Source organism: Podarcis melisellensis (genome assembly GCF_964234715.1).
Source record: "Podarcis melisellensis genome assembly, chromosome: 4".
NCBI lineage: Eukaryota > Metazoa > Chordata > Lepidosauria > Squamata > Lacertidae > Podarcis > Podarcis melisellensis.
This window is the reverse complement of record NC_138531.1, coordinates 102,194,939-102,221,415: the sequence shown is the minus strand read 5'-3', so window position 1 is coordinate 102,221,415 and position 26,477 is coordinate 102,194,939. Positions and strand designations below refer to the sequence as shown.

The 26,477-nt window shown below is 44.8% G+C and overlaps 2 protein-coding genes and 2 long non-coding RNA genes across 4 annotated transcripts in view; 3 read left to right on the top strand and 1 right to left on the bottom strand.

Moving 5' to 3' along the window:
• LOC309369062 (uncharacterized protein) overlaps window positions 1–26,477 on the top strand; it is a 116,214-nt gene that overhangs the window by 83,884 nt on the left and 5,853 nt on the right. Inside the window, exon 7 of the mRNA XM_081909641.1 lies at window positions 347–396. Within this exon, the coding sequence (XP_081765767.1) occupies window positions 347–396 (50 nt within the window). The remainder of the gene's footprint in view (window positions 1–346; window positions 397–26,477) is intronic.
• Window positions 15,192–26,477, top strand: part of LOC309369077 (uncharacterized protein) — a 73,776-nt gene continuing 62,490 nt past the window's right edge. Inside the window, exons 1-3 of the mRNA XM_081909687.1 lie at window positions 15,192–15,256; window positions 17,634–18,126; window positions 18,331–18,412. Coding sequence (XP_081765813.1) covers window positions 17,725–18,126; window positions 18,331–18,412 — 484 coding nt within the window. The 5' untranslated portion in view covers window positions 15,192–15,256; window positions 17,634–17,724. The remainder of the gene's footprint in view (window positions 15,257–17,633; window positions 18,127–18,330; window positions 18,413–26,477) is intronic.
• LOC309369449 lies at window positions 21,227–22,729 on the top strand. Its single transcript, XR_014168143.1, has 2 exons — window positions 21,227–21,445; window positions 22,025–22,729. It is a non-coding gene; the product is annotated as an uncharacterized lncRNA (long non-coding RNA).
• LOC309369446 overlaps window positions 23,985–26,477 on the bottom strand; it is a 53,735-nt gene continuing 51,242 nt past the window's right edge. The window contains exons 2-3 of the long non-coding RNA XR_014168140.1: window positions 24,452–24,542; window positions 23,985–24,152 (exon numbers count right to left, since the gene is read on the bottom strand). This is a non-coding gene — a long non-coding RNA (uncharacterized lncRNA). The remainder of the gene's footprint in view (window positions 24,153–24,451; window positions 24,543–26,477) is intronic.

Below are 26,477 nucleotides of genomic sequence, written 5' to 3'. Positions count from 1 at the left end.
ACAAGCCTCCTTCAATATCTGCCAGAAAACCTTTACTATTCCAGTACCCTCTGAGGTATTCCTTAATTATTAACCAATCCTTATTTACTTCTTGTATTGTATTTCCTCTTATTGACCCCGTTCCCCTTGCTAATTGTAAGTACTCTATCAATGTGGCTTGCCATTCAATCTTTGAGGGGATGATGTCGTGTTTCCTTTTTCTTCTATTAAAATCCTTGCTGCAGTTGAGGCATACATGAATAGTGGTCTGTATTTCTTTTGGATTTCTGGTGTCATAAGACCTAATAGGAATGCCTTAGGTTTTTTAGGGAATGAAATCTTAAACATTTTCTTTAACTCATTGTAGATGGTATCCCAAAAATCTTTTATCTTGTCACATTCCCACCACATATGCATGTAAGTTCCATTTCTTTTTTTGCATCTCCAACATAAGTCTGACCTGTTCTTATATATTTTGGCTAGTGTTGCTGGTGTCAAGTGCTGTCTATATAACATTTTCAAAACATTTGATGTCAACTCTCCACAGTTTTTCCCACTGACACATGTATATATTGTGGCCTAAATCTTGTGCCCTGCGAATCATAGATTCTTTCATTTTCTCCTCCTTTACCTCCCAATCCAGGAGGAGGTTGTACATTTTCGAAATATATTTGTTCTTGGATTGAAGGAGTCCTTTTTCAAATTTGGAAGTTTCATTTGCAAATCCTTTTTTTATTATCTAAACTAAATCTTTCGTTTAATTGGAAATATTGTAGCCAATCTGTTAAATATGTTCTAATTTTACCAAATTCTTTCAACTTTAGTTTGTTGTTATTTTCCTCCAGGATCATTCTCTACGTTGCCCAGTCGCTTTGCATATTCTTTTTCTTAATGGCTATGGCTTCCAATGGGGAGGTTCACCAGGAGGTTTTGGGTTCTAAGAGATCTTTATATTTGTTCCATATCTTATATAGTGATTTTCTTACAATATGATTAAAAAAACCCATGTGGACCTTCACCTTATCATATATCATATAAGCATGCCATCCAAAGTGATTGTCTAAGTCAACTAAATCTGTATCTTTCGAAACTATCCACTCGTTGATCCATATTAGCCCAGCTGCAGCACAATACAATTCCAGATCCAGTAGAGCAAATCCTCCTCTCTGCTGTTGGTCTATTAAGATTTGATGTTTAATTCTTGGTTTTTTGCCACACCAAATGAATTTTGCAATGTCCCTTCTCCAGTTTTTAAAACAATTCATACCTCCCAAAATTGGGATAGTTTGAAACAGGAACATCAGTTTTGGCAAGACACTCATTTTGATAACAGAATTTTTACCCCAAAAGGAGAGGTGAAGCCTGCTCCAGATTTCCAGGTGCCTCTTGATCTCCTTCCATAACTTTACATAATCATCTTGATATAGATGAATACATTTATTTGACAGCCAAATACCCAAGTATTTTACTTTTTTCCTTACCTCTAGACTAGTAAGTTCCTGTAACTCCAGTTTTTCATCTGAGCACATATTTTTAACTAAGAGGTTGGTTTTCTTTTTGTTAATTTTGATACCTGCCAATTTTCCAAATTCATTAATTAAATCTATCGCTAATGGGATACCTTCTTTGGGGTCTTCAGTTGTTAATATCACATCATCCACATAGGCTCTAATTTTATGTTTCCCCCCAGTCTTAATTCCCTTTATTCTTCCTTCCTTCCTCAGTTCATTTAGCAGGGTTTCCAGCACCAATATGAATAGGAGAGGGGAAAGGGTACACCCTTGTCTCATGCCTTTCATAATATCAATACTCTCTGTGAGTATTTTTTGTTGTTGTTGTTTAGTCGTTTAGTCGTGTCCGACGCTTCGTGACCCCATGGACCAGAGCACGCCAGGCACTCCTGTCTTCCACTGCCTCCTGCAGTTTGGTCAAACTAATGTTGATAGCTTCAAGAACACTGTCCCACCATCTCGTCCTCTGTCGTCCCCTTTTCCTTGTGCCCTCCATCTTTCCCAACATCAGGGTCTTTTCCAGGGAGTCTTCTCTTCTCATGAGGTGGCCAAAGTATTGGAGCCTTAGCTTCACGATCTGTCCTTCCAGTGAGAACTCCGGGCTGGTTTCCTTAAGAATGGATACGTTTGATCTTCTTGCAGTCCTTAGGACTCTCAAGTCTCCTCCAGCACCAGAATTCAAAAGCATCAATTCTTCGGCGATCAGCCTTCTTTATGGTCCAGCTCTCACTTCCATACATCACTGCTGGGAAAACCAGAGCTTTAACTATACGGACCCTTGTTGGCAAGGTGATGTCTCTGCTTTTTAAGATGTTGTCTAGGTTTGCCATTGCCTTTCTCCCAAGGAGCAGGCGTCTTTTAATTTCGTGACTGCTGTCACCATCTGCAGTGATCATGGAGGCCACAAAAGTAAAATCTCTCACTGCCTCCATTTCTTCCCCTTCTATTTGACATGAGGTGATGGGCCCAGTGGCCATGATCTTCATTTTTTGATGTTGAGCTTCAGACCATATTTTGCGCTCTCCTCTTTCACCCTCATTAAAAGGTTCTTTAATTCCTCCTCACTTTCTGCCATCAAGGTTGTGTCATCTGCATATCTGAGGTTGTTGATATTTCTTCCAGCGATCTTAATTCCGGCTTGGGATTCATCCAGCCCAGCCTTTCGCATGATGAGTTCTGCATATAAGTTAAATAAGCAGAGAGACAATATACAGCCTTGCCGTACTCCTTTCCCAATTTTGAACCAATCAGTTGTTCCATATCCAGTTCTAACTGTAGCTTCTTGTCCCACATAGAGATTTATCAGGAGACAGATGAGGTGATCAGGCACTCCCATTTCTTTAAGAACTTGCCATAGTTTGCTGTGGTCGACACAGTCAAAGGCTTTTGCATAGTCAATGAAGCAGAAATAGATGTCTTTCTGGAACTCTCTAGCTTTCTCCATAATCCAGCGCATGTTTGCAATTTGGTCTCTGGTTCCTCTGCCTCTTCTAAATCCAGCTTGCACTTCTGGGAGTTCTCGGTCCACATACTGCTTAAGCCTGTGCTCTGTTGGATAAAATAACCCCTGATGACGGCCTTACATGTGTCCCATGCCACCACTTTCTCAGTTCCCTTATTATTGTTGCTCTCGAAGAATTCCTTTTAACACTTTTGTTAGAGGTATCGGTTGGTTGCTCGACAGCAATAAGGCAATATGCTTCAGTAGTCTGTTTTAAAAGTTTCTTATTGATGATAAAAAACCGTTAGAATGCAGAACGCCTCTATTCCGTGTCTTGCTCATTCACTGGCAGAATCTGAGAGTGGGTGGTCCCTAAACCTTCCCCAGCAGAGTAGTTTCTTGATGCCCAGTCTGCACCTCCCCTCTCTGCGCAGAAGCCTACTGCACAAGGAAGGTGTGGGTAACGGGGGACCTCTCTCTTCCCCACTTTGCTCAGGCAAGGTGTCCTGGCACCGCCTCGCCTCCTCCGAGCCCTGCATCTCCTCTCCACTAGAGGCGTGGCTACCTTCCTCCTCTGAGGAAGTGCTGCTTCCCACAATCTTTGGGGGCTCCTTGTAATCCATCCAGCTTTTCCCCTCTCGCCCCTGAGCCGATGGCAGTTCCCTGACAACTTTCTTACCTCTTAAAATATTTTTTCATCATTTAGAAGGGATTCATCTGATCTCCATCTTTTCAGCCCTTCCCTCCCTTTCCCTCTCAGTTTTAGTAGCATTGAGTTATGGTCTTAAAGTGTTTTTGACTGGATTTCCACTGCTTCAATTTGTTCTACTAAATCCTTGGAGATCCAAATGGCATCAGTTCTACTGGCCGATTTGTTTGACTCAGAGAAATATGTATAAGCTTTTTTGTTTGGGTATTTATGTCTCCAACTATCAATTAAATCTAGGTGTTCTATCATAGCTATGAAACGGCACAGAAGTCCCCCCCCCCCCGTTTCCTTTATTCCATCCTGCAGATCTATCCAGTTCTGGATTAAATACCCCATTCAGGTCTCCCATCAGTATTAGTTTCTCTCCTATATACTGTATCAGTGTCTCTTCTAAACCTTTATAAAAATTTTGCTCTTTTTTCATTTGGGGCATATATCCCAATTATCATAAAAGATTCCCCTTGTGATTTTTAGCTTAATTATTACTATCCTTCCATTTGCGTCTTTATATATTAGCTTTGGCTCCAAGTTAGGTTTTACATATATCACCATACCTCTTTTTTTTTTGTCTGCTGTTATAAATTCTGACCCTAGTTTTGGATTTATCAACACTCTTGTGTGTTTTTTATTTATATGCGCTCTCGGATACATGCTATATCTAAATTCTGTTTTTCCACTATGCGTTCTACCTTGTTTCTTTTCTTTTTATCATTCAATCCTTTTATATTCCATGATAGTATTTTTAGATTCATTCTCTATTAATTTGAATAAAGAAGAAAGAAGACAAGAGAGAAAGAAAGAGGGGAGAAACAGGAGAAATCAGATATTACAATTAAACAATTTAAAAATGCAGTATTAACTGCACAGATTGTTTCAAAGAAGTAACTGCTAAAAGTTGCCTTGGTTTGTTATGCTCTTTCTTATACTCTTTTTATTTGTGGTGCCTAGTCACTGTCATGATCTTGATTTGATATTCCTGATTTGTTGCTGGGGTCTTCATCAGTTGGTTGCCTATCACAAATTTAATTAGCATTAATCCATAACTGGGACTTCCATTTGTTCCTCAGGCTCTGATTCCTTTTTGTTTCCATTGCAGATTGTGAAAAATTGGAAATCAAGAACAAGGGTGACCATGAGAAAATCCCCAGAGAGGAGAAGCCACATAAAAAATTGGAGTGTGGAGAGAGCTGTAATCAGAGCTCCCATTCAATTTCCCATCAAATAAATCTCATTAGAAAGAAATCCTACCAGTGCATGGAATGTGGAAAGAGCTTCAGTCAGAGCTCCAATCTCACTTGCCATCAAAGAATTCATACGGGGGACAAACCCTATCAGTGTGTGGAATGTGGAAAGAGCTTCAGTCAGTGCGCCTCTCTCACTTCCCATCACAGAATTCATACAGGGGAGAAACCCTATCAGTGTGTGGAATGTGGAAAGAGCTTCAGGAAGAGCTCCGATCTCACTTCCCATCACAGAATTCATACAGGGGAGAAACCGTATCAGTGCTTTGAATGTGGAAAGAGCTTTAGTATGAGCTCCTCTCTCACTAAGCATCAAAGAATTCATACAGGGGAGAAACCCTATCAGTGCATGGAATGTGGAAAGAGCTTCATGGATAGCTCCTCTCTCACTAAGCATCAGAGAATTCATACAGGGGAGAAACCCTATCAGTGTGTGGAATGTGGAAAGAGCTTTAGTATGAGCTCCTCTCTCACTAAGCATCAGAGAATTCATACAGGGAAGAAACCCTATCAGTGCATGGAATGTGGAAAGAGCTTCATGGATAGCTCCTCTCTCACTTCCCATCACAGAATTCATACAGGGGAGAAACCCTATCAGTGTGTGGAATGTGGAAAGCGTTTTAGTGTGAGCTCCAATCTCAAATCCCATCAAATAATTCATACAGGGGAGAAACCCTATCAGTGTGTGGAATGTGGAAAAAGCTTCAGTCAGAGCGCCAGTCTCACTTTCCATCAAAGAAATCATACAGGGGATAAACCATATCAGTGTGTGGAATGTGGAAAGAGCTTCAGGAAGAGCTCCTATCTCGTTTCCCATCAGAGAATTCACACAGGGGAGAAACCCTATCAGTGTGTGGAATGTGGAAAGAGCTTCAGGAAGAGTTCCTCTCTCACTTCCCATCAAAGAATTCATACAGGGGAGAAACCCTATCAGTGTGTGGAATGTGGAAAGAGCTTCTGTCAGAGCTCCCATCTCGCTTCCCATCAGAGAATTCACACAGGGGAGAAACCCTATCAATGTGTGGAATGTGGAAAGAGCTTCAGGAAGAGCTCCCATCTCACTTCCCATCAGAGAATTCATACAGGGGAGAAACCCTATCAGTGTGTGGAATGTGGAAAGAGCTTCAATACGAGGTCTGATTTCACTAAGCACCAGAGAATTCATACAGGGGAGAAGCCCTATCAGTGTGTGGAATGTGGAAAAAACTTCAGTCAGAGCGCCAGTCTCACTTTCCATCAAAGAATTCATACAGGGGAGAAACCATATCAGTGTGTGGAATGTGGAAAAAGCTTCAATCAGGCCTCCAATCTCACTTTCCATCAAAGAATTCATACAGGAGAGAAACCCTATCAGTGCTTTGAATGTGGAAAAAGCTTCACTCACAGCCACAATCTCACTTCCCATCACAGAATTCATACATGGGAGAAACCCTATCAGTGTGTGGAATGTGGAAAGCGTTTTAGTGTGAGCTCTAATCTCAAATCCCATCAAAGAATTCATACAGGGGAGAAACCCTATCAGTGTGTGGAATGTGGAAAAAGCTTCAATCAGAGCACCGGTCTCAGTTCCCACCAAAGAATTCATACAGGGGAGAAACCCTATCAGTGTGTGGAATGTGGAAAAAGCTTCAATCAGAGCTCTCATCTCACTTCCCATCAAAGAATTCATACGAAGGGTGGAAAATATGGCTATTGGCGTAGCTATTTGGAGCCTGGCACACTTCCTTGCGCCGCTCTGCTCTCCGTTAGCTACTTGTAGCACAGTTTCCGCAGCGTAGAAAACTGTCGCTGTGCTTGTGTGTACCAAATCAAACACACTCAGGCGTTCATGCGTAATTCTTTCAGTCTTTAATCGTGTAGAAAAACAACTCATATATCACCCGGCGAGAGAGCGCTCATTTTGCTGCCTCGCCGTCAGAAAACACGGAAACAGAACAGAACACACAGAGAAAAACACTCCCCTCTGTGAAACCTAGCCACGCCTCAGGAATGTGAGACGTCACTCAGAACTTCTTAACCCTGTAAGTTCTGAATCTCTTCACACCCCCTCTCGTCTCATATCCTGAGGGAAACTGTGATCATACATTTACAGACCTTTGAGAGTTCAATCCCTTTCCCATTGCCTTTCGCCCTTTCCTGGCGTCTTTGTCAGGCAATTGTTGAACCTCCTCACAACTCCCAGGTTTTCACTGTGCAAAATCAACCCACGCACTAGTGACCTGAAACCTCTCAGGTGGAATTCCCTTTGTGGTGCGAGTGGACCGTCTGAGCACAAACTCAGGTGCTCCTTCTGACCCACTGTGGTCAGCAAGTGTGTCCTCTACATCGGAAGTTTCCCCCTCTGACCTAGCGCGTCTTCGGGCCTTCTGTACTTTGCTAACAGGTGACGAAGGCTCACTCTTGGGCTCTCTTTTGACTACCTGTGGAGATGCCCAACCCTGTTCTTGACCCTGGTCAGAGAGTTGGTTCTCATCAACAGGTTCAGCCTCTGGCTCTCCTTCCTCCTCAGAATCAGACAGGCATTCTGAGAGAACGTCAGGACGCGTATTGCACTTTGACCAACCACCCTGCTCACAGAACTCAGCATGTTTGCTGATCAGAAGCTTGGTCTGATCACCTTCTGGATATGCAAACCTCCACCCCTTTGTCGCAGGTTCATACCCACATAAGATCATTTTCTGGAATCTAGGGCCACCTTGCTTTTGTTGTGCTTTTGGTACCGGCACCAAGGCCTGTGACCCGAAAACACGGTAGAAATGCACCTGCGGTTTCTCTCCATGGAGCACAAAATACGGGGTTTCACCTACCACTGAATTGTAGGACCTGTTCATCGTGAAATACACTGTCCTCATCGCCTCCCCCCAATAGCTTTGAGGTAAACCAGAGTCAGCCAGTAAAACCTCTGTTGCTTGAATCAGAGTTTTACTTCTCAGCTCTGCCACTCCCCTCTCCTGAGGAGAAGTAGCACCCGTCACCTTGTGATGTATCCCTTTCTGGCGAAAGAACTTCTGCAGAGCAGACCCAGTAAACTCTGCACATCGGTCACTCTTGACCCCCTTCACCTTGGTGGAGAACCTTAGTTCCACCTCTGCAACCCAGTCTTTGATCAGTTGCGGTGCATCTTCTTTCATTTTCAGCGCATAAGACCAACTAACTCGGCTGAAATCATCCTGCAGCGTCAGCAGAAACCTGGCCCCTCCCAGACTTGGCTTTGGCATGGGCCCAAAAAGGTCTGTGTGCACAAGCTCAAAAGGTTTTGTGGTTACCCTCTCCACCCTGGGATAACTGCACCCTTTTACCTTTGCCATTTTGCATACCCTACAATTTAGGGATCTGCCACATTCCTTTATTTTGCAACCCTTAGTGCACTCTGGCAACATCTGGATCTCTTCTAAAGAACCATGTGACGTTCTTCTGTGCCATACACAAGCACATGAAACATGAGTGGGAACGGTTGCACACTTTGCTTGTGCCCTCTCAGCATTCCCCTCACCCTTCAGAGGTGTTTCCAGAACAAAGAGGTTGTTCTGCCCTTTTGCAACACTGACCAGTTGCTTCCCCCATCTGGAAATTGTACAGACATTGTTTTTGAAGCACACCTTATATCCCTCCTTTAAGAGACAAGGGACAGATAAAAGACAATGTTTCATCCCAGGTGCCACGTAGACTTCCAGCTCCGCCTGCATGACAGAAACATAAACATTTGCCACGTTACAAAAAGGCTTTTGCGTCCCATCAGCAAATTCAACTGTTTTCCCAGCTGAAACAGCTCTGCAGTTCCACATCTCGACACAAGGTGTCGCTGTTATCAGGTGCCTGCTGGCTCCAGAGTCAATAATCCAGCACATTACTCTGTCCTCACTGGAGTAGTCCTCAAACTTTGCCATTGAGGCCGTCAGCTGATAAGGACCGTCTTCATTCTCTAAGTCACGTACTCCTTGCGCCTTCCCACGCCTGCCTCCTCTCCTGGACTGGCTGCCATGGAAACCTGGCTGATTCCCATGGGAAGCGACCTTGGAAGCATCCTGCCCAGCCTCCCTGGCTCTCTGGGGGCAGGAGCGACACAGATGTTCAGCAGAATTGCAAACAAAACAGCGACGAGTGGAAAAACACTGACGTGGGCTTCCAGCTGGCTTGGCCCCCCTTCTGCCGGATGGGCGCTCTTTGCCAGCTCTGCCCCCTCTGAAACGGCGTTCCTCCCCGTCACACACAGTGGAAAACTTTACAAACTTGCCTTTGGAATTCTTTGCCCCCCCAACCTTGACTACAGTGCTCCTTGAGGCTAAGACTTCAGGGACACGGGCTACAGCCCCTTCTGGGCTCCTCATAACTTCTTCAGGGCTCTGGCCTCCTGCTGAGCTTTTACACAAACCCCTCAGCACCTCCCAGGCAGCCCTAGCCGACTCAACGTCCTCCAAATGAGGCAACAGCGTAGCTTCCACGCATGACTTCAACATGCAAATTCCCTTTGCATTCTCTGCTGGCAATCCTCCGGCAAAGCAGCCTCACAGCCTGCAGCGTCTGTCCCAGCAGCAACTGGCGTGGGGGGTGCTGGCTCCTTCTGGGCTGGATTCCAAAGCCTTGTAGCCAAAAACCAACCCCTCACTCTTCTAACCCAGATGTGCCATGACTGGGTGGTGAGCTTTTCGAACGGGATAACTTCTAACTCCTGGCCATCTGCCATCTTCTCCCCCGGGGCTCAGCTTACGTAACCAGCAGCAGCTCTCCGGCACCCGGCTCAGCAGACCAGCTCCTCCCAGCGAGCTCCTCTGCCCTCAAACGTTAGGCAGGACTCCCAGCAGGCTCCAGCGTCTTCTTCAGCTGTCTTCAACACACACCGGCACACTTTGGCAACAGCTTCAAACAGCTTGGCTGACCTCCATAACCTATGGCTATTGGCGTAGCTATTTGGAGCCTGGCACACTTCCTTGAGCCGCTCTGCTCTCCGTCAGCTACTTGTAGCAGAGTTTCCGCAGCGTAGAAAACTGTCGCTGTGCGTGTGTGTACCAAATCAAACACACTCAGGCATTCGTGCGTAATTCTTTCAGTCTTTAATCGTGTAGGAAAACAACACATATATCACCCGGCGAGAGAGCGCTCATTTTGCTGCCTCACCGTCAGAAAACATGGAAACAGAACAGAACACACAGAGAAAAACACTCCCCTCTGTGAAACCTAGCCACGCCTCAGGAATGTGAGACGTCACTCAGAACTTCTTAACCCTATAAGTTCTGAATCTCTTCACAGAAAACCCTTCATTTTACAGCTTTCAGCGCTAGAGAAAAACACACCACTTTAAACAGGCCTTTGGCTGATTGACATCTAATGCCCTTTTAAAATGTGGTGGGGAGGTGGGGGTTACAGGTTTTGGGCTGTGTGTTTTGTGTTTTCATTGTGTGATTTTATGTTGTAACTGTCCTGAGACCTGTGGGTAAAGAGAATAAGAGCCAACTCTTGGAGTCTGAGGGGTCTTTGCCCCCCAATAAGATATGTGAGGGGACCACCACCCCCACTTCATAGGAACAGCCATTCAAATGGCATGCATGCACCGCATCCTGTGACTGTTTAACCGAGGCGGGGCTTACTAAACCCCTCCTATATTTTATTCAAATTGACACCCCTGCTATAGGGTGCTATAGAAATGAAATAAATGCATAAATAAAATAACGCCCTCTTGATTGCCTTCATTTGCACATGTTCCAGCTTGTCAATATCCTTATTATTATCATTTTAAAATTTATGTGCCCATCATCTGAAGATTTCACGGTGATTCACAACATAAACAGACAGAATGAAAGCATGGCTTTCTCAAAAACGAGTCAAGCTAGAGAAATCTCTCTTTTTTCTTTTTCTGTTTTTGGATGGAGTTACTGACTGTTTCTCAGGGGACTGCTGTGGTAATAGTGCATCTCGATTTCAGTAAGGCTTTTGACAAAGTCCCCTGTGATATTTATGTGAGGAAGCTGGTAAAATGAGTCCGAATGAGGTAACTGTTAGGTGGATTTGACTGACCAAACCCAAAGAGGACTCCTTCATGGTTCCTCCTCATCCTGGGGAAAAGTGACAAGAGGGGTGCTGCAGGGTTCTGTCCCGGGCCTGTTGTTGTTCAACGTCTTTATAAATTACTGGGATGAAGTCGAAAAAAAATAAAATGGTATCTGAAGAGATGTGCATGCACACAAAAGCTCATACAAATAACAAAATTTGTTGGTCTCTCAGGTGCTAATGGATGGGTTTTTTTTATTTTGTTTCCAGAATACTGTGTTCAATTCTGGACACCACAATTTCAGTATCTTAAATTTTTGTTTGCCAAGGAAAATTAACGGGGGGGGGGGGACACAATCTATATTCCTTTTATAACACATGGCCAAAGTTTATTGAATATATAAATTGTTAAGACTGTTGCCGGAATCCACCCAGCACTCATGGGAAAAGGTGGCGTGATCTTTTAGAGTAATCAAATGAAACTTGTAACACATGGCAGGAAGAAAGTCTGCAATTTCATCAGGACAAGTTATTTGTTGTTTACTGTTGTAACCATTTCTTTATTTAAAATTATATTTTGGCTTCATTTCACCCCTTAGTCCTGCTCCTGAAAGCTTGGCAGTTGTGGAGTATTTGCTCTCACTCTGCCATGACTTAAAAATCAACCTTTTTGACTTTTTAAAGAAATGGTATCGCAGTGCTAAAAAGGCTCAAGAAAGCAATTCCTGTAGTAGCTGGCATCTTAGCGAGCCCAGTGCCACTCTGCCAACTGTCTCACTCCCAGCTAACTAATCTGGAAAGCTGTCTTGTCATCTCTGTCTGTAAAGACTTCCGTGTCCTTTGAATTCACAATTAAGCATTTCTGGAAGAGGAAATGATATGCTTTGGTTTAGAAAGCACTAATACTGGGCCACTGACTGTGCAACCTGTCAGCCCTGCCCTGTAGGAACCTCCAACTTTAAAGATTGATCTTTTCATGTGGCAGCAAGTGTACTTTGGAACTCCCTGCCACTTGACATCAGGGAGGAGGCTTCACGGTCCACTTTGCAGCATTCAACTTTGTTACCGTTGCTGAGTTTGTGATAGCTAAATATTGAGGAGAGAGCAGCCAATCTCCTATGTATATCTGAATAAATTGAGAAAGTCTGTTTTTCAGTAACTACAATTAAGCTAACATTGCAAAAGAATGCATCTAAACCGGCCTAACGGACTCATGGGGAAATGGGTATTTTGGGGGATGTTTTATAAAAGTAAGTTTAGTGGACCAGTGAAGCCCTCTGAGCCAAAGGGTCATATGCCAAGAAGGCCTCGCTTTGACAGCAATTGTGCTGCAGCATTCTGCACCGGCTGAAGCTTCTGGACCAAGCGCAAGGGATGCCCCACAAGGAGGGCACTGTGGTCATCCAGCCTTGGAGAAACGAAGGCGTGAGGCCAGGCTCTCCTGCTCCTGGAATGTCAAACCATCTGCAGTTGCTCAAAGGCACTTCCAGCCACTGAGTCTGCCTGAGTCTCAGCTGGATCCGGAAGCAGCTCAAAGTCCCACGAGGTCCATCATCATCATTTTTAATTTGTATACTGTCTTTCTATCTTACAATACTCAAGGCGGTTTACAAGCTGAAGAAACAAAAAATGTACATCTTATAACAACCTAATGCAATACAAAAATGAGATATTAAAATTTAAAAATAAGCAACCGACATCAAAAAGTAACATTCAAGAATTATTAGAATAGTATAAAATAATATCAACATATAAAAGTTTAAACAGAAGTCCACTCAAGAGTTACAATAAATAATACAATAAACTATAATTAGTAAAACAATGGCAAGGCACACTACATAAAATAATACAGTACAAATGGAGAAGCAGAGAGTAGAGGATGGTTCATATGGAGAGAACCTTTGGCTTACCTTATTTACTTAATATTAGGTTGGCCAAGTCCTTAGGACCTTCAGAAACCCAAATTTCAGATTGCACTGCAGAGAGAGGGAGTTCTGTGTGTCTTCATTTGTTGCAAAGAAGAAGAAGATTTTTATTCATACCCCGGCCGAGAACGGGCTCAGGGTGGCTAACACCAAATATAAAATACAGTTTAAAAAAAGCAAAGAACCAATTGATTAAAATGTAACTTAAAATACAGCTTAAAATGCAGCCTTATTTTACTGGCGACTCACAAATCAAGACCAGAAGGGGATGAAACATCAAATATTCACCAGGGTCAGCTATCCATGCTGGTCCTATATGGGCCAGCAAAAGGCCCGAGGGATAATTTATATACAGGATCCCATATAAGGGGTTCCATCAAAAAAAGAAAGAAGAGGATCAGACTGAGTCCAGACCAAAGGCCAGGTGGAAGAACTCCCTCTTGCAGGCCCTGCGGAAAGATGTCGAATCCCGCAGGGCCCTGGTCTCCCGTGACAGAGCATTCCACCTGTTCGGGGCCAGGGCTGAGAAGGCCCTGGCCCTGGTTGAGGCCAATCTAACGTCCTTGAGGCCCGAGGCCTCCAAAATGTTGTTATTTATGGACCATAAGGTCCTCCATGGGGCATATCAGGAGAGGGGCAACCTGAGAAGGGGCTGCTGGGTTGACATGTTGGCTGGGCTTTCCCATGGAAGCCAACGGAGGAACTCATTCCTTGGAGGCTGTGAGGGCAGCCGAAGAAACGGCAAAATATAACCACCTCCACCACCACTGTGGCAACGTGCTCAGGGAAGGCATTTGGGGAGTTAAAATGTGAAGCAAGGCAGCCATTGGGTTGATCTAGGCCAGGCCCATTTCCGGTCCATACACTCAGACACCCACTGCCCAGAGACAGGCTGATAAGGATTGCCAAGTAAGGACAGGGAAGGGTCATGGCCAACTCCTCAGGTCCTGTCTCTAGGCAAAACTTAATGTATCTGCAGTGGTACCTCTGGTGACATACGCTTCAGGTTACAGACTCCGCTACCCCAGAAATACTACCTTTGCTTTAGAATGAGAACAGAAATCGTGTGGTGGCAGCAACAGATAGCCCCATTAGCTAAAGTGGTGCTTCAGGTTAAGAACAGTTTCAGGTTAAGAACGGACCTCCGGAACGAATTAAGTACTTAACCTGAGGTACCACTGTATGTGTAATGCTGTAACTTCTGACTGGATAAAGACCTGATTCAAGAATGTATAAAGGGAAGCCTCCCCTGTTAGGAACGGCCGGACTACGGAACTTATTCCTCCGTGCCATTGCTTGCTGACGGCAAACTTAACTTTCTTGCTTTCATTCTTCTAATTTAATTCATTTAACTTTAATTCATTTGACTGGCCTGACTACTTGCTACACCACCACCCATCTGGCTGGGTTTATTTATTTATATTTATTTGTAGGTGCACACGCAGACAGTCATTATTATCTCATATTAAAAATTGGGAGAGGGTGACTCTTAGTATGGCTCTCCAGTGTACACCAGCGGCCAAAATTGTGGAACCTTCCGGACAAAATGTACAGGGGGGGGAGTATTTGATCCCCTGCTAAATTTGCCCATTTGCCCTCTGACCTACCATTAAAATTATGGACTGGTCATTTCTTCGTCAGAGGGCGAAGAGGCAAATTTAGGAGGGGGGATCAAATCCTTTTCCCCCTCAGTGTATTTCCGAGGTTTGATGGCTCATGACACCACTTTGGAGTAATACCAGTGCTTTTTCTCTGTGGGGTCGCAGGGGGACGCATACCCCTAAATATTTTGTGAATTTAACAGGAGAAGAAATTCACTGTATTTATTTTCCCAGATTTGAACTGTATTTTGTGAATTTAACGGGAGAAGAAATTCACTGTATTTATTTTCCCAGATTTGAACTGTATTTTTCCCCGGGGGTGATTTTCTTGAGTCAAAATGAGAGTACCCTAAACATTTTTTTAAAAGAAAAAAAGCACTGAGTTATACCATAAAATCATGTATCAATGGAAATAACATTTAATGCAATAACTTTTATGAAGGATTACTTATTACAACAGCAGTCATAAAGGAAAACACAGGAAAAATGAGATATGCAGGTTAAATTGCCCTGTTGACTCTTTGCGATAAAACCAATGGGTTTGGGGTTGCAGTTTGGGGACTCGGTTTGTAAAAGGTTCGCCATCACTGCGCTAGAAGGAAAGGAAAGTGGGGGGGGGGCGTCCCCCCAAAAAAGCATCTCTGGAAGTGGGGAAGAAAGAAAAGGCGGAGGGGAGAGGTGGGCACGCTGGGCTTGGCAAGGGTTAAAGGAACAGAGCTGCCTTCCTAGAGAGGCCAGGAAGCAAGGGGGGCAGGTCCTCCAGAGCCAGGGCCCCTCCCTCCCCAGTCCTTTCCTGCAAGAAAGGGGGTGTTGCTTTGGTGTCTCTGCTGCAAGGGCTGCCTCCCTCTCCCCTCCTGGGATCTGGTGAGTCTCCTCTCTCCCCCCCCCCCAGAGGGTGCAGTGGGGAGACGGGGGGGGGGCCCAGGGCTGCAGCAGGGGAGGGGGCTGGGGGGCCTGATCTGCTCCTGCCAGGGAGGGGCCAGGTCTGCCACGCTCTCCTTCCTGCAGATCAGAGGATCCCTGACTCCCCCAAAATCTCCCTCCTTTAAATAAAGGAGTCCCTGGGACTTTAACTCTGTGTGAATTCGCTCAGCCTCATTGCACAACAGAGGAAAGATGTGCAAATGGTTTTCCAAAGCTGGAGGAGGAGGTGGACTAGGCCCCCCCCCAAAAAAAAAAGGTGGGAGAGAAAGGAGAGGAGTAAAGAGAGGGATCCCAGCCCAGAGTCTGGCTGCTGCATTGGGGACCAGTTTCCCAGTGTCTCCCAGGGCAGCTCCCCACAGAGGCCACTGCAGCCATCCCCTCGCACCCAGAGCAGGGCATCCCAGGACCACATCCTCTCTGCCCCAAAGGGATTGTTGCTGGCAAAGCAGCCGGAAATGGGCACTGCTACTCACTGAGCCTCCAGGGACCTTGGCATCAATGGCTGTGTGTTAAGCTGTCTAACAGAATAATAGTAATAAATTGCCCGCCCGAATTTCAAGTGAGATCTGGCCCCGTCCACTTGACTCTCTGGGGTTTTCCAGATACATTCCTGGCCCTCGGAGCAAAGAAAAAGGGACCCCACCCCAGGAGTCTGTCTTGAGAGGGGCAGAGACTCCAAGTGCAAAAAAGGAGACAGAGCAGTGGAGTGGGAGTGGGGTGAGGGTGGGGTGGGGGTGAGTAGCAACTCCTGAGGACCCCCAGGTGAGGACCCCCACTAGAGCCAAGCATCCATTATTCACAAGATACAAATGACTCCCTTGTCAGTCAGGTCTGACTTCATGCGTTGACTGGAAGGCAGGAGCAACCAGGCTGATTCATCTCCCAGAAATCCCTTCCCTTCCCTCCACATTTTGCATTGCAATCTTCCTTCTAGGAGGGCTAGAGGCTGCTTTTTCCTCCTCCTCCTCTTACTCTTTCTTCTCCTTTTTAGAAAGGCCCTTTCCGCCTGGCCTAGGGGGTGAAGCCCAGACTCATCCAGCCCTACTGTGTTAAATATCTATTCTGTAGTTGACCTCCTTTGTAATGTTTTATTTTGATATCTTTAAGAGAATATTTGTTTTCTGTTATGTTGCTTTGACTATGGACTATATAATTGAGTTTCTTCCAATGGTTTTTTATTTTATTGATTTTGTGGGATGTGAAACTGCAGTCAAGTACAACATTCCTACAGTGAACACATTAGGGGATGTTTTCTACCACTCAGTAGAAGAGTTCCTGTTCATAGCTGTCAACTTACAGATTTGAAAATAAGGGACCAGCAGCCAAAATAAGGGATCAACAATTACTTTTATAAAATACATATTTTGGTTCGTGCAAATGGCTTTAGATACCTATTAGGTCAATAAATTACCATATAGCATATATTCAACACAAAAAAACCAGCAACAATTTGTTGTTGACAAAGCAAGCTGGACATAGAAAGGGCCCCATTACCTTCAGTAGCTTATTTAAGAGACATCATCATTAAGGGACAATAGCGGAACATGGTGCTGGAATAAGGGACTGCCCCGCCAAATAAGGGACGCTTGACTGCTATGTTCCTGTTTCCTCCAGAGCAGGGACAGACTTCCCCTACATGTGACTTGAAGAGGGTGCAGTCTGTTGTACTAGCATGGAGGAGCACACGGCCTCCATGTTCTGATCAGCGTGTGTTCTCCATTTTGTATGTTGCTGTGTGATTGGAGAAGTGACTTCTTAGTGGCAGTCATTTGGGACTAACTTCTTTATGGAATAGTTCTAGTTGTTATGTAACCTAAGCCTGCCTTCAGGGATATGTCTGTGAACGTGAATGAATCTGTGAGTAAACTACTTTTATATTAACGTGAATCAGATCATTGTGCTTATTAATTTAAGAGGGATTGGAAGGGATTTTAAAAGGAAGGAATTTTTAATAGTAAGACTCAGATGAGTCAGCAACAAGCTGATCGCTGCGTAATCTAAAAAAGGGGGATGTATGGAACTCTGCTAGAATATGGAACTTGCTAGCGCAAGTTAGGAAGGATATCATTCAGTAATATATCCTCTCTTGCCTCCCTAATTATCCCCACAGATTTAATATGCTGTAAACCGCTTTGAGATTTTTCTTTAAAATATAAAGTGTTATAGAAATTTAAATAAATAAAATAGCTCATGGTTTGGGCTGTGGTGCAGTCCAGCCCTGGCTCCCTCCAAGACTCATCCATGCTTGCTCAGGGAACCTTTTTCTTCTCCTGATATTAGACAACTTTTGTAACAGAACAATGTATTTGCTTTGTAGGATTTGCTAGGGCCTCTCCTTAAGACAGACAGAACTTGGCAGAAGACCAAAGGGTTCCTTCCGATCTCTCACAGGCTTCCTGAGAGCACAGATGGATGAGCGAGACTCAGCTGGCCCTGGAACAGAAAGAGGCCATGCCATCCAAACTGGGAGCAGTGGGGGGTTCTGGGAAAACTCTGTGCAGAAGATCCTGGGTGAGGAGGACACCCTCCACTCAGAGGTGCAGAGCCAGCAGTTGAGGCAGTTCTGCTACCAGGAGGCCAAAGGACCCCGAGAGGTTTGCAGCCGACTCTACCACCTTTGCCGTCAGTGGCTGAAGCCAGAAAGGCACACGAAAGCTGAGATGCTGGACCTGGTGATCTTGGAGCAGTTCCTGGCTGTCCTTCCCCCGGAGATGGAGAGCTGGGTGAGGGAATGCGGAGCGGAGACCAGTTCCCAGGCGGTGGCCCTGGCTGAAGGTTTCCTCCTGAGTCAGGCAGAGGACAGAAAGCAGGTGAGAGAGACTTTCCTCTGGATACTCCCAGGGGGCTCCAAACAGGACAGAGAACATCCCATCATGCTCTACTGATGGCTCATATTTTTTTCCTGGGAAGGCATCCATGGAATGAGATCTGTCACCCTTGAAGCTGTTGGCCCTGACATTCATTTTTTAATTTTTCTCCCCATTCTCTCTTTTGAATCCTTGTTTATTTTTCAGGGAAAGGATCTCTTTGCAGAAATGGGCCAGATATCTTCTGCAGCAGAGAGGCCTCCGTTGAACACCAGAGAGAGGCCTCTGGGTAAGGAGGGAGGAGGTTTTTCTCCATTTAGTCTCATTCTGTTGGTTTTCCAACTCATCTGGGGGTTCTTTTCATCTTTTGTTGCGGGAGATAGTTTAGATTCACTGATTCACCTGTGAGAGAAGCAGGCACTCTGGGCCTCCCCCTTACCTTTTTCCTCTTGCAGGTGACAGAATGATACCCGCAAGACCTCTTCATCCATCTTTCCTTGGGGAGAGAATGGAAGCGGTGGCTGTGGATCCAGATCAGGTCAGAGGAAGCTGCCTTGTGGGGACAGAGGTCAAGGGGTGGAACAATGTCGTAGATCAAGACGTCATGGTGAACAATATTATTGTCTCATAGGAGGACATTTCCCTTTTTCTTTTAGGGTCCAGTGTGCTTTGAAGATGTTGCTGTTCGTTTCACAGATGAGGAGTGGGAGTTGCTGGATCCTGACCAGAGAGCTCTGCATAAGGACGTCATGGAGGAGAATCATGGGATCGTGGCCACTCTTGGTAAGGATCCCTTTGGAATCATAATATCTGTTTTTAAATTCAAAACAGCTCTCTTTGATGAACCTCATATATTTCCACAGACCTCAACAGCGTCCCCTTAAGACACCTGGGATTACAATATTGCAGCTTCTAAACAAGGATCAGCCTGGTGTGAACTCCACAGGCCATTTTAACTCAACTTCAGAGTTGTTAGTTCCCCTAAGGATGTCGGTTGATCCCCATTAATTAATGCACCCAACCCTTCAGAAAACCACCCATCTAAACCACTTGTGTTATGCCTCTATTACCAGAGTTAACAAGTATTCTTCTTTAATTTCTCCCTGAGGCGCTAATCCATTACTCTTCATTGCAGATAGTGATGGACTGGAAATCAAGAACAAGGGTGACCATGACAAAATCCCCACAATGGAGAAGCTGTATAAATATTTTGAAAGTGGGGAAAGTTCCAATTCCACTTCCCATCAAGGAAATCTCATTAGGAAGAAACCTTATCAGTGTGTGGAATGTGGAAAGAGCTTCACTCACAGCCACAGTCTCACTTCCCATCAAAGAATTCATACAGGGGAGAAACCCTATCAGTGTGTGGAATGTGGAAAGAGCTTCACATGTAGCTCCTCTCTCACTTCCCATCAAATAATTCATACAGGGGAGAAACCCTATCAGTGTGTGGAATGTGGAAAAAGCTTCAGGAAGAGCACCAATCTCACTTCCCATCAAAGAATTCATACAGGGGAGAAACCCTATCAGTGTGTGGAATGTGGAAAGAGCTTTAGTCAGAGCTATTCTCTCACTTCCCATCAAAGAATTCATACAGGGGAGAAACCCTATCAGTGTGTGGAATGTGGAAAGAGCTTCACATGTAGCTCCTCTCTCACTTCCCATCAAAGAATTCATACAGGGGAGAAACCCTATCAGTGCGTGGAATGTGGAAAGAGCTTCAATAGTAACTCCCATCTCACTTCCCATCAGAGAATTCATACAGGGGAGAAACCCTATCAGTGTGTGAATTGTGGAAAGAGCTTCAGTCAGATCTCTGATTTCACTAAGCACCAGAGAATTCATACAGGGGAGAAACCCTATCAGTGTGTGGAATGTGGAAAGAGCTTCAGTCAGAGCTCACATCTTCCTTCTCATCAAAGAATTCACATAGGGGAGAAACCCTATCAGTGCGTGGAATGTGGAAAGACCTTCACTGATAGCTCCTCTCTCATTTCCCATCGAAGAATTCATACGGGGGAGAAACCCTATCAGTGTGTGGAATGTGGAAAGCGCTTCAGGACCAGCTCCAAACTCACTATCCATCAAAGAATTCATACAGGGGAGAAACCCTATCAGTGTGTGGAATGTGGAAAAAGCTTCAGTCAGAGCTCACATCTTTCTTCTCATCAAAGAATTCACATAGGGGAGAAACCATATAATTGTTTGGAATGTGGAAAGAGCTTCAGTACAAAAGACTCTCTCATATCTCATCAAAGAATTCATACAGGGGAGAAACCCTATCAGTGTGTGGAATGTGGAAAGAGCTTTAGTCAGAGCCACAATCTCACTTCCCATCAAAGAATTCATATGAAGAGTGGAAAACCCTTCATTATACAGCTTTCAGCGCTAGAGAAAAACAAACCACTTTAAACAGGTCTTTGGCTGATTGACATCTAATGCCCTTTTAAAATGTGGTGGGGAGGTGGGGGTTACAAGTTTTGGGCTGTGTGTTTTGTGTTTTCATTGTGTGATTTTATGTTGCAACCGTCCTGAGATCTGTGGGTCTAGAGAATAAGAGCCAACTCTTAGAGTCTGAGGGGTCTTTGCCCCCCAATATGATATGTGAGGGGGCCACCCCCCCAGTTCATAGGAACAGCCATTCAAATGGCATGCTTGCACCGCATCCTGTGACTGTTTAACTGAGGCGGGGCTTACTAAACCCCTCCTATATTTTATTCAAGTTGGCACTCCTGCTATAGGGCGCTATAGAAGTCAAATAAATATAATAACACCATCTTGGTCACCTTTATCTGCACGTGTTCCAGCTTGTCAATATCCATAGTATTATCATTTTAAAATTCATGTACCCGTCATCTGAAGATTTCACGGTGGTTCACAACATAAACAGACAGGTTGAAAGCATGGCTTTCTCAAAAACGAGTTAAGCTAGAGAAATCTCTCTTTTTTCTTTTTTCTTTTTTTGGATGGAGATACAGACTGTTGCTCAGGGGAGTGCTGTGGTAATAGCGCATCTTAATTTTAGTAAGGTTTTTTGACAAAGTCCCCTGTGATATTTATGTGAGGAAGCTGGTAAAATGAGGCTGAACAAGGTAACTGTTAAGTGGATTTGACAGACTGAACCCAAAGAGGACTCTTTCATGGTTCGTCATCATCCTGGGGTGCCGCAGGGTTCTGTCCTGGGCCTGATGTTGTTCAGCGTCTTTATAAATGTCTTGGATGAAGGAACTGAGGGGGTACTCATCACATTTGCGGAGGACACCAAATGGGGAGCGGAGGCCAATGTGGCAGAAGGCAGAATCAGATCAAGGGCAGGAATGTTGTTGTTATTGTTTAGTCGTTTAGTCGTGTCCGACTCTTCGTGACCCCATGGACCAGAGAACGCCAGGCACCTCTGTCCTCTACTGCCTCCCGCAGTTTGGTCAAACTCATGCTTGTAGCCTCGAAAACACTATCCAACCATCTCGTCCTCTGTCGCCCCCTTCTCCTTGTGCCCTCCATCTTTCCCAACATCAGGGTCTTCTCCAGGGAGTCTTCTCTTCTCATGAGGTGGCCAAAGTACTGGAGCCTCAGCTTCACAATCTGTCCTTCCAGTGAGCACTCAGGGTTGATTTCCTTCAGTATGGAGAGGTTTGATCTTCTTGCAGTCCATGGGACTCTCAAGAGTCTCCTCCAGCACCATAATTCAAAAGCATCAATTCTTCGGCGATCAGCCTTCTTTATGGTCCAGCTCTCACTTCCATACATCACTACTGGGAAAACCAGAGCTTTAACTATACGAACCTTTGTTGGCAAGGTGATGTCTCTACTTCTTAAGATGCTGTCTAGGCCTGTCATTGCCCTTCTCCCAAGAAGCAGGCGTCTTTTAATTTCGTGGCTGCTGTCACCTGGGCAGGAATAGTACCACTTTATTCTGCCTTGTCAAACCCCACCCAGAATACTGTTCTAGTTACAGGTAAGTAACCATGTTGGTCTGCCGTAGTCAAATCAAAATAAAATGGTATCTGAAGAGGTGTGCATGCACACGAAAGCTCATACAAATAACAAAATTAGTTGGTCTCTCAGGTGCTACTGGAATGAATTTTTTTATTTTGTTTCCATAATACTGTGTTCAATTCTGGGCACCACAATTTCAGTATCTTAAATTTTGTTTGCCAAGGGAAATCAAGAAGGTGAGGGAACACCATCTATATTCCTTTTATAACAAGTGGCCAAAGTTTATTGAATATATAAATTGTTAAGACTGTTGCCGGAATCCACCCAGCACTCATGGGAAAAGGTGGCATGATCTTTCAGAGTAATCAAATGAAACTTGTAACACATGGCAGGAAGAAAGTCTGCAATTTCATCAGGACATGTTATTTGTTGTTTACTGTTGTAACTATTGCTTTCTGAAAAGTTATCTTCTGTACCATGAAGATATATAAAAACAATGTTTTTTAAAATGGTGTGGAAATCAGGTGTCCTTTTCCATTAATCTGCTTGCATGTGTTGCGTGTTAATTGGAGTCTGTTACTGCCAGTTATTTCACATTATCAATGTGTTTCTGTGTGTTCAGCACATATGATTGCAGGTGAGACTGAATAAAAGACTTCCTAGGAAATTCCCTTTGACTGCTTCTGTATTGTTTCAAATGTGACTTCACTTACACATAAGAACAAATCATATTTATTACTGATGAATCATACCATTGTCAGCTCATTAATCTCCACCCCAACAAACGCTGCACTTAGCATGAGCAGCTGCTTTCTTCCCATTTCTTAGGTGGAAAGAACTGATAATGAAAAGGAAGAAGGGAGACAGACCCTTTCCCTCAACCTTTGGGGATCTGGGGGGCTTCATTTCACCCTACTTAGTCCTTAGCTAAATATTGAGGAGAGAGCAGCCAATCTCCTATGTATATCTGAATAAATTGAGAAAGTCAGTTTTTCAGTAACTACAATTAAGCTAACATTGCAAAAGAATGCATCTAAACCGGCATAACGGACTCATGGGGAAATGGGTATTTTGGAGGATGTTTTATAAAAGTAAGTTTAGTGGACCAGTGAAGCCCTCTGAGCCAAAGGGTCATATGCCGAGAAGGCCTCGCTTTGACAGCAATCGTGCTGCAGCATTCTGCACCGGCTGAAGCTTCTGGACCAAGCGCAAGGAATGCCCCACAAGAAGGGCACTGTGGTCATCCTGTTAGGGACTTCAGAATACAGACCAGAATGGAAACTCCAGGCAGCAATATTTTTAAAGAAAAAGTTTTATTGACTTTGGTTTATTTGTCAGACAAGCAAAGCAAAGGGGTGCATTCAGCAAAAATGAGAGAATGCCCCCTGTCAATCAGATGCAGACATCTTTTATACCTTTTGGCAAAGCCACACTTCAGCCCCTTGACCCACCCCTTAAACATTCCCCCTTATGCATATTCATTAAAAGCTCTACCAATCAAAATTGGTGTTTGCCTTGTTTGGTTCCAAGCTGCGTTATCCGCTAGGTGGCGCTGCGAGCTTATAAACTATTTGACCTACTTTACATTTCCCAGTAAAACCTTTATGACCATCTGTCTATGGCAAGGTAGTTGGTGGTTTTAACAGTTACTCTTTGTGGTGAGCTAGAGGTTCCTGTTGTTTGCTCTCTTCTCGGTGTTTTACTGGAATCTGGGTCAACAGCTAGCTACAGGTGCAAAGTGCTCTAACCACACTTGCTGCATTTACAGAAAATGCTTTTGCAAGCAGGGGAGAGAGGTAGTTTTTAGCTTTTTAGCTTGCTCCTTATAAAATGGCTTCAGTCTGGCTCTCCAAAGTGGACCTCTGGTCTCCACTCCTTCAATCCAGCCTTGAAGAAACGAAGGTATGAGGCCAGGCTCCCCCGGTCCTGGAATGTGGAACCATCTGCAGTTGCTCAAAGGCGCTTCCAGTCACTGAGTCTGCCTGAGTCTCGGCTGGATCCGGAAGCAGCTCAAAGTCCCACGAGGTTCATCATCATCATTTTCTATTTGTATACCGTCTTTCTACCTTACAATACTCAAGGCGGTTTACAAGCTGAAGAAACAAAAAATGTACATCTTATAACAATCTAATGCAATGCAAAAATGAGATAATAAAACTTAAAAATAAGCAACCGACATCAAAAAGTAACATACAACAATTATTAGAATAGTATAAAATAATAATATCAACATATAAAAGTTTAAACAGAAGTCCACTCAAGAGTTACAGTAAATAATACAATAAACTATAATCAGTAAAACAATGCCAAGCCATAGTACATAAAATAATACAATACAAATTGAGAAGCAGAGAGTAGAGGATGGTTCATATGGAGAGAACCTTTGGCTTACCTTATTTACTTAATATTAGGTTGGCCAAGTCCTTAGTACCTTCAGGAAACCCAAATTTCAGATTGCACTGCAGAGAGGGATTTCTGTGTGTCTTCATTTGTTGCAAAGAAGAAGAAGATTTTTATTCATTCCCCGGCCGAGAACGGGCTCAGGGTGGCTAACACCAAATATAAAATACAGTTTAAAAAAAGCAAAGAACCAATTGATTAAAATGTAACTTAAAATACAGCTTAAAATGCAGCCTTATTTTACTGGCGACTCACAAATCAAGACCAGAAGGGGATGAAACATCAAATATTCACCAGGGTCAGCTATCCATGCTGGTCCTATATGGGCCCGTGGGAAAATTTATATGCAGGATCCCATATAAGGGGTTCCATCAAAAAAAGAAAGAGGAGGATCAGACTGAGTCCAGACCAAAGGCCAGGTGGAAGAACTCCCTCTTGCAGGCCCTGCGGAAAGATGTCGAATCCCACAGGGCCCTGATCTCCCGTGATAGAGCGTTCCACCTGTTCGGGGCCAGTGCTGAAAAGGCCCTGGCCCTGGTTGAGGCCAATCTAACGTCCTTGAGGCCCGAGACCTCCAAAATGTTGTTATTTATGGACCATAAGCTCCTCCACGGGGCATACCAGGAGAGGCGGTCCCGTTGGTACGAGGGTCCGAGGCCGCGAAGGGCTTTAAAGGTCAGAACCAGCACCTTAAACCTGACCCTGTACTCCACCAGGAGCCAGTGCAGCTGGTAAGATAAAAGATAAAATCCCACCAGACATCATGGGACTTGTACAGGGTCATCCGAGCCTTTGGCAGCAAGTAATTTATAAGTAAATTTTTCAGCTAATGCTGAAATCCACATATTTCTATACCAAAGTAAAATCTGGAAATCATGTAAGGTTTTCGGTGCTGGGTAGAGGTTTGGCTGCTGGACTCTATGACCGGGGGGACCAGGGTTCGAATCCCCACCCAGCCATGAAGCTCCCTGGGGTGACCTTGGGGAGAAAAAGGTGGGATATAAATGGAATAACTGAAATAAATAAGATTTTCTATTTTGGAGCAATGGAGGTTCTGGCAGCCGCTAGCCTCCTGGTCAAGAGTTTGTGAGAGCTGACGAAATGGCAAAGTGGCAAACCTAGAGCCCTCTCTGTGGGCACGCGCACTGTGATCCCAGCAGGGCCTTAGCCTCCTTGCCCGAGCGAGGGGCTCGCCAGTCTGTTTTTCCTTCTCGGGAGTAAGCTGCCTTGAGTTCAGCAGGGCCTGACTCCCAGGTCAGTAAGCATTAAGACGGCAACCTTAGAAGGGGCTGCTGGGTTGACATGTTGGCTGGGCTTTCCCATGGAAGCCAACGGAGAAACTCATTCCTTGGAGGCTGTGAGCAAAGGGCAGTCGAAGAAACGGCAAAATATAACCACCTCCACCACCACTGTGGCAACTTGCTCAGGGAAGGCGTTTGGGGAGTTAAAATGTTAAGCAAGGCAGCCATTGGGTTGATCTAGGCCAGGCCCATATCCGGTCCATACACTCAGACACTCACTGCCCAGAGACACCCAGAGATGGGCTGATAAGGATTGCCACGTAAGGACAGGGAAGGTGCATGTCCAACTCCTCAGGCCCTGTCTCTAGGCAGAACCTAATGTATCTACAGTGGTACCTCGGGTTACATACACTTCAGGTTACAGACTCCGCTACCCCAGAAATAGTACCTCGGGTTAAGAACTTACCTTTTTTCTCTTGCAGATGGCAGAAGGATGCCAGCAAGACCTCCTGATCCGCCTTTTCATGGGGGCAGAAGGGAAGCAGCGGCTGGGGAACCAGATCAGGTCAGGGGAAGCTGCCTTGTGGGGACAGAAGCCGAGGGATGGAGCAATGTCATGGACTGGTTGGGCACAGAGGAGTGGTGGGAGGAAGCAGCCGGGGAACCAGGAAGCGAAGATGGCTCAGTGCCCAAGGAGTGGAGGTGGAGGAAGGATGGGCGGTCAGAGGGAGAAGAGGGAGAAGCTGTTGCGTTCGCAAAGTAAAGGAAGGATTGAAT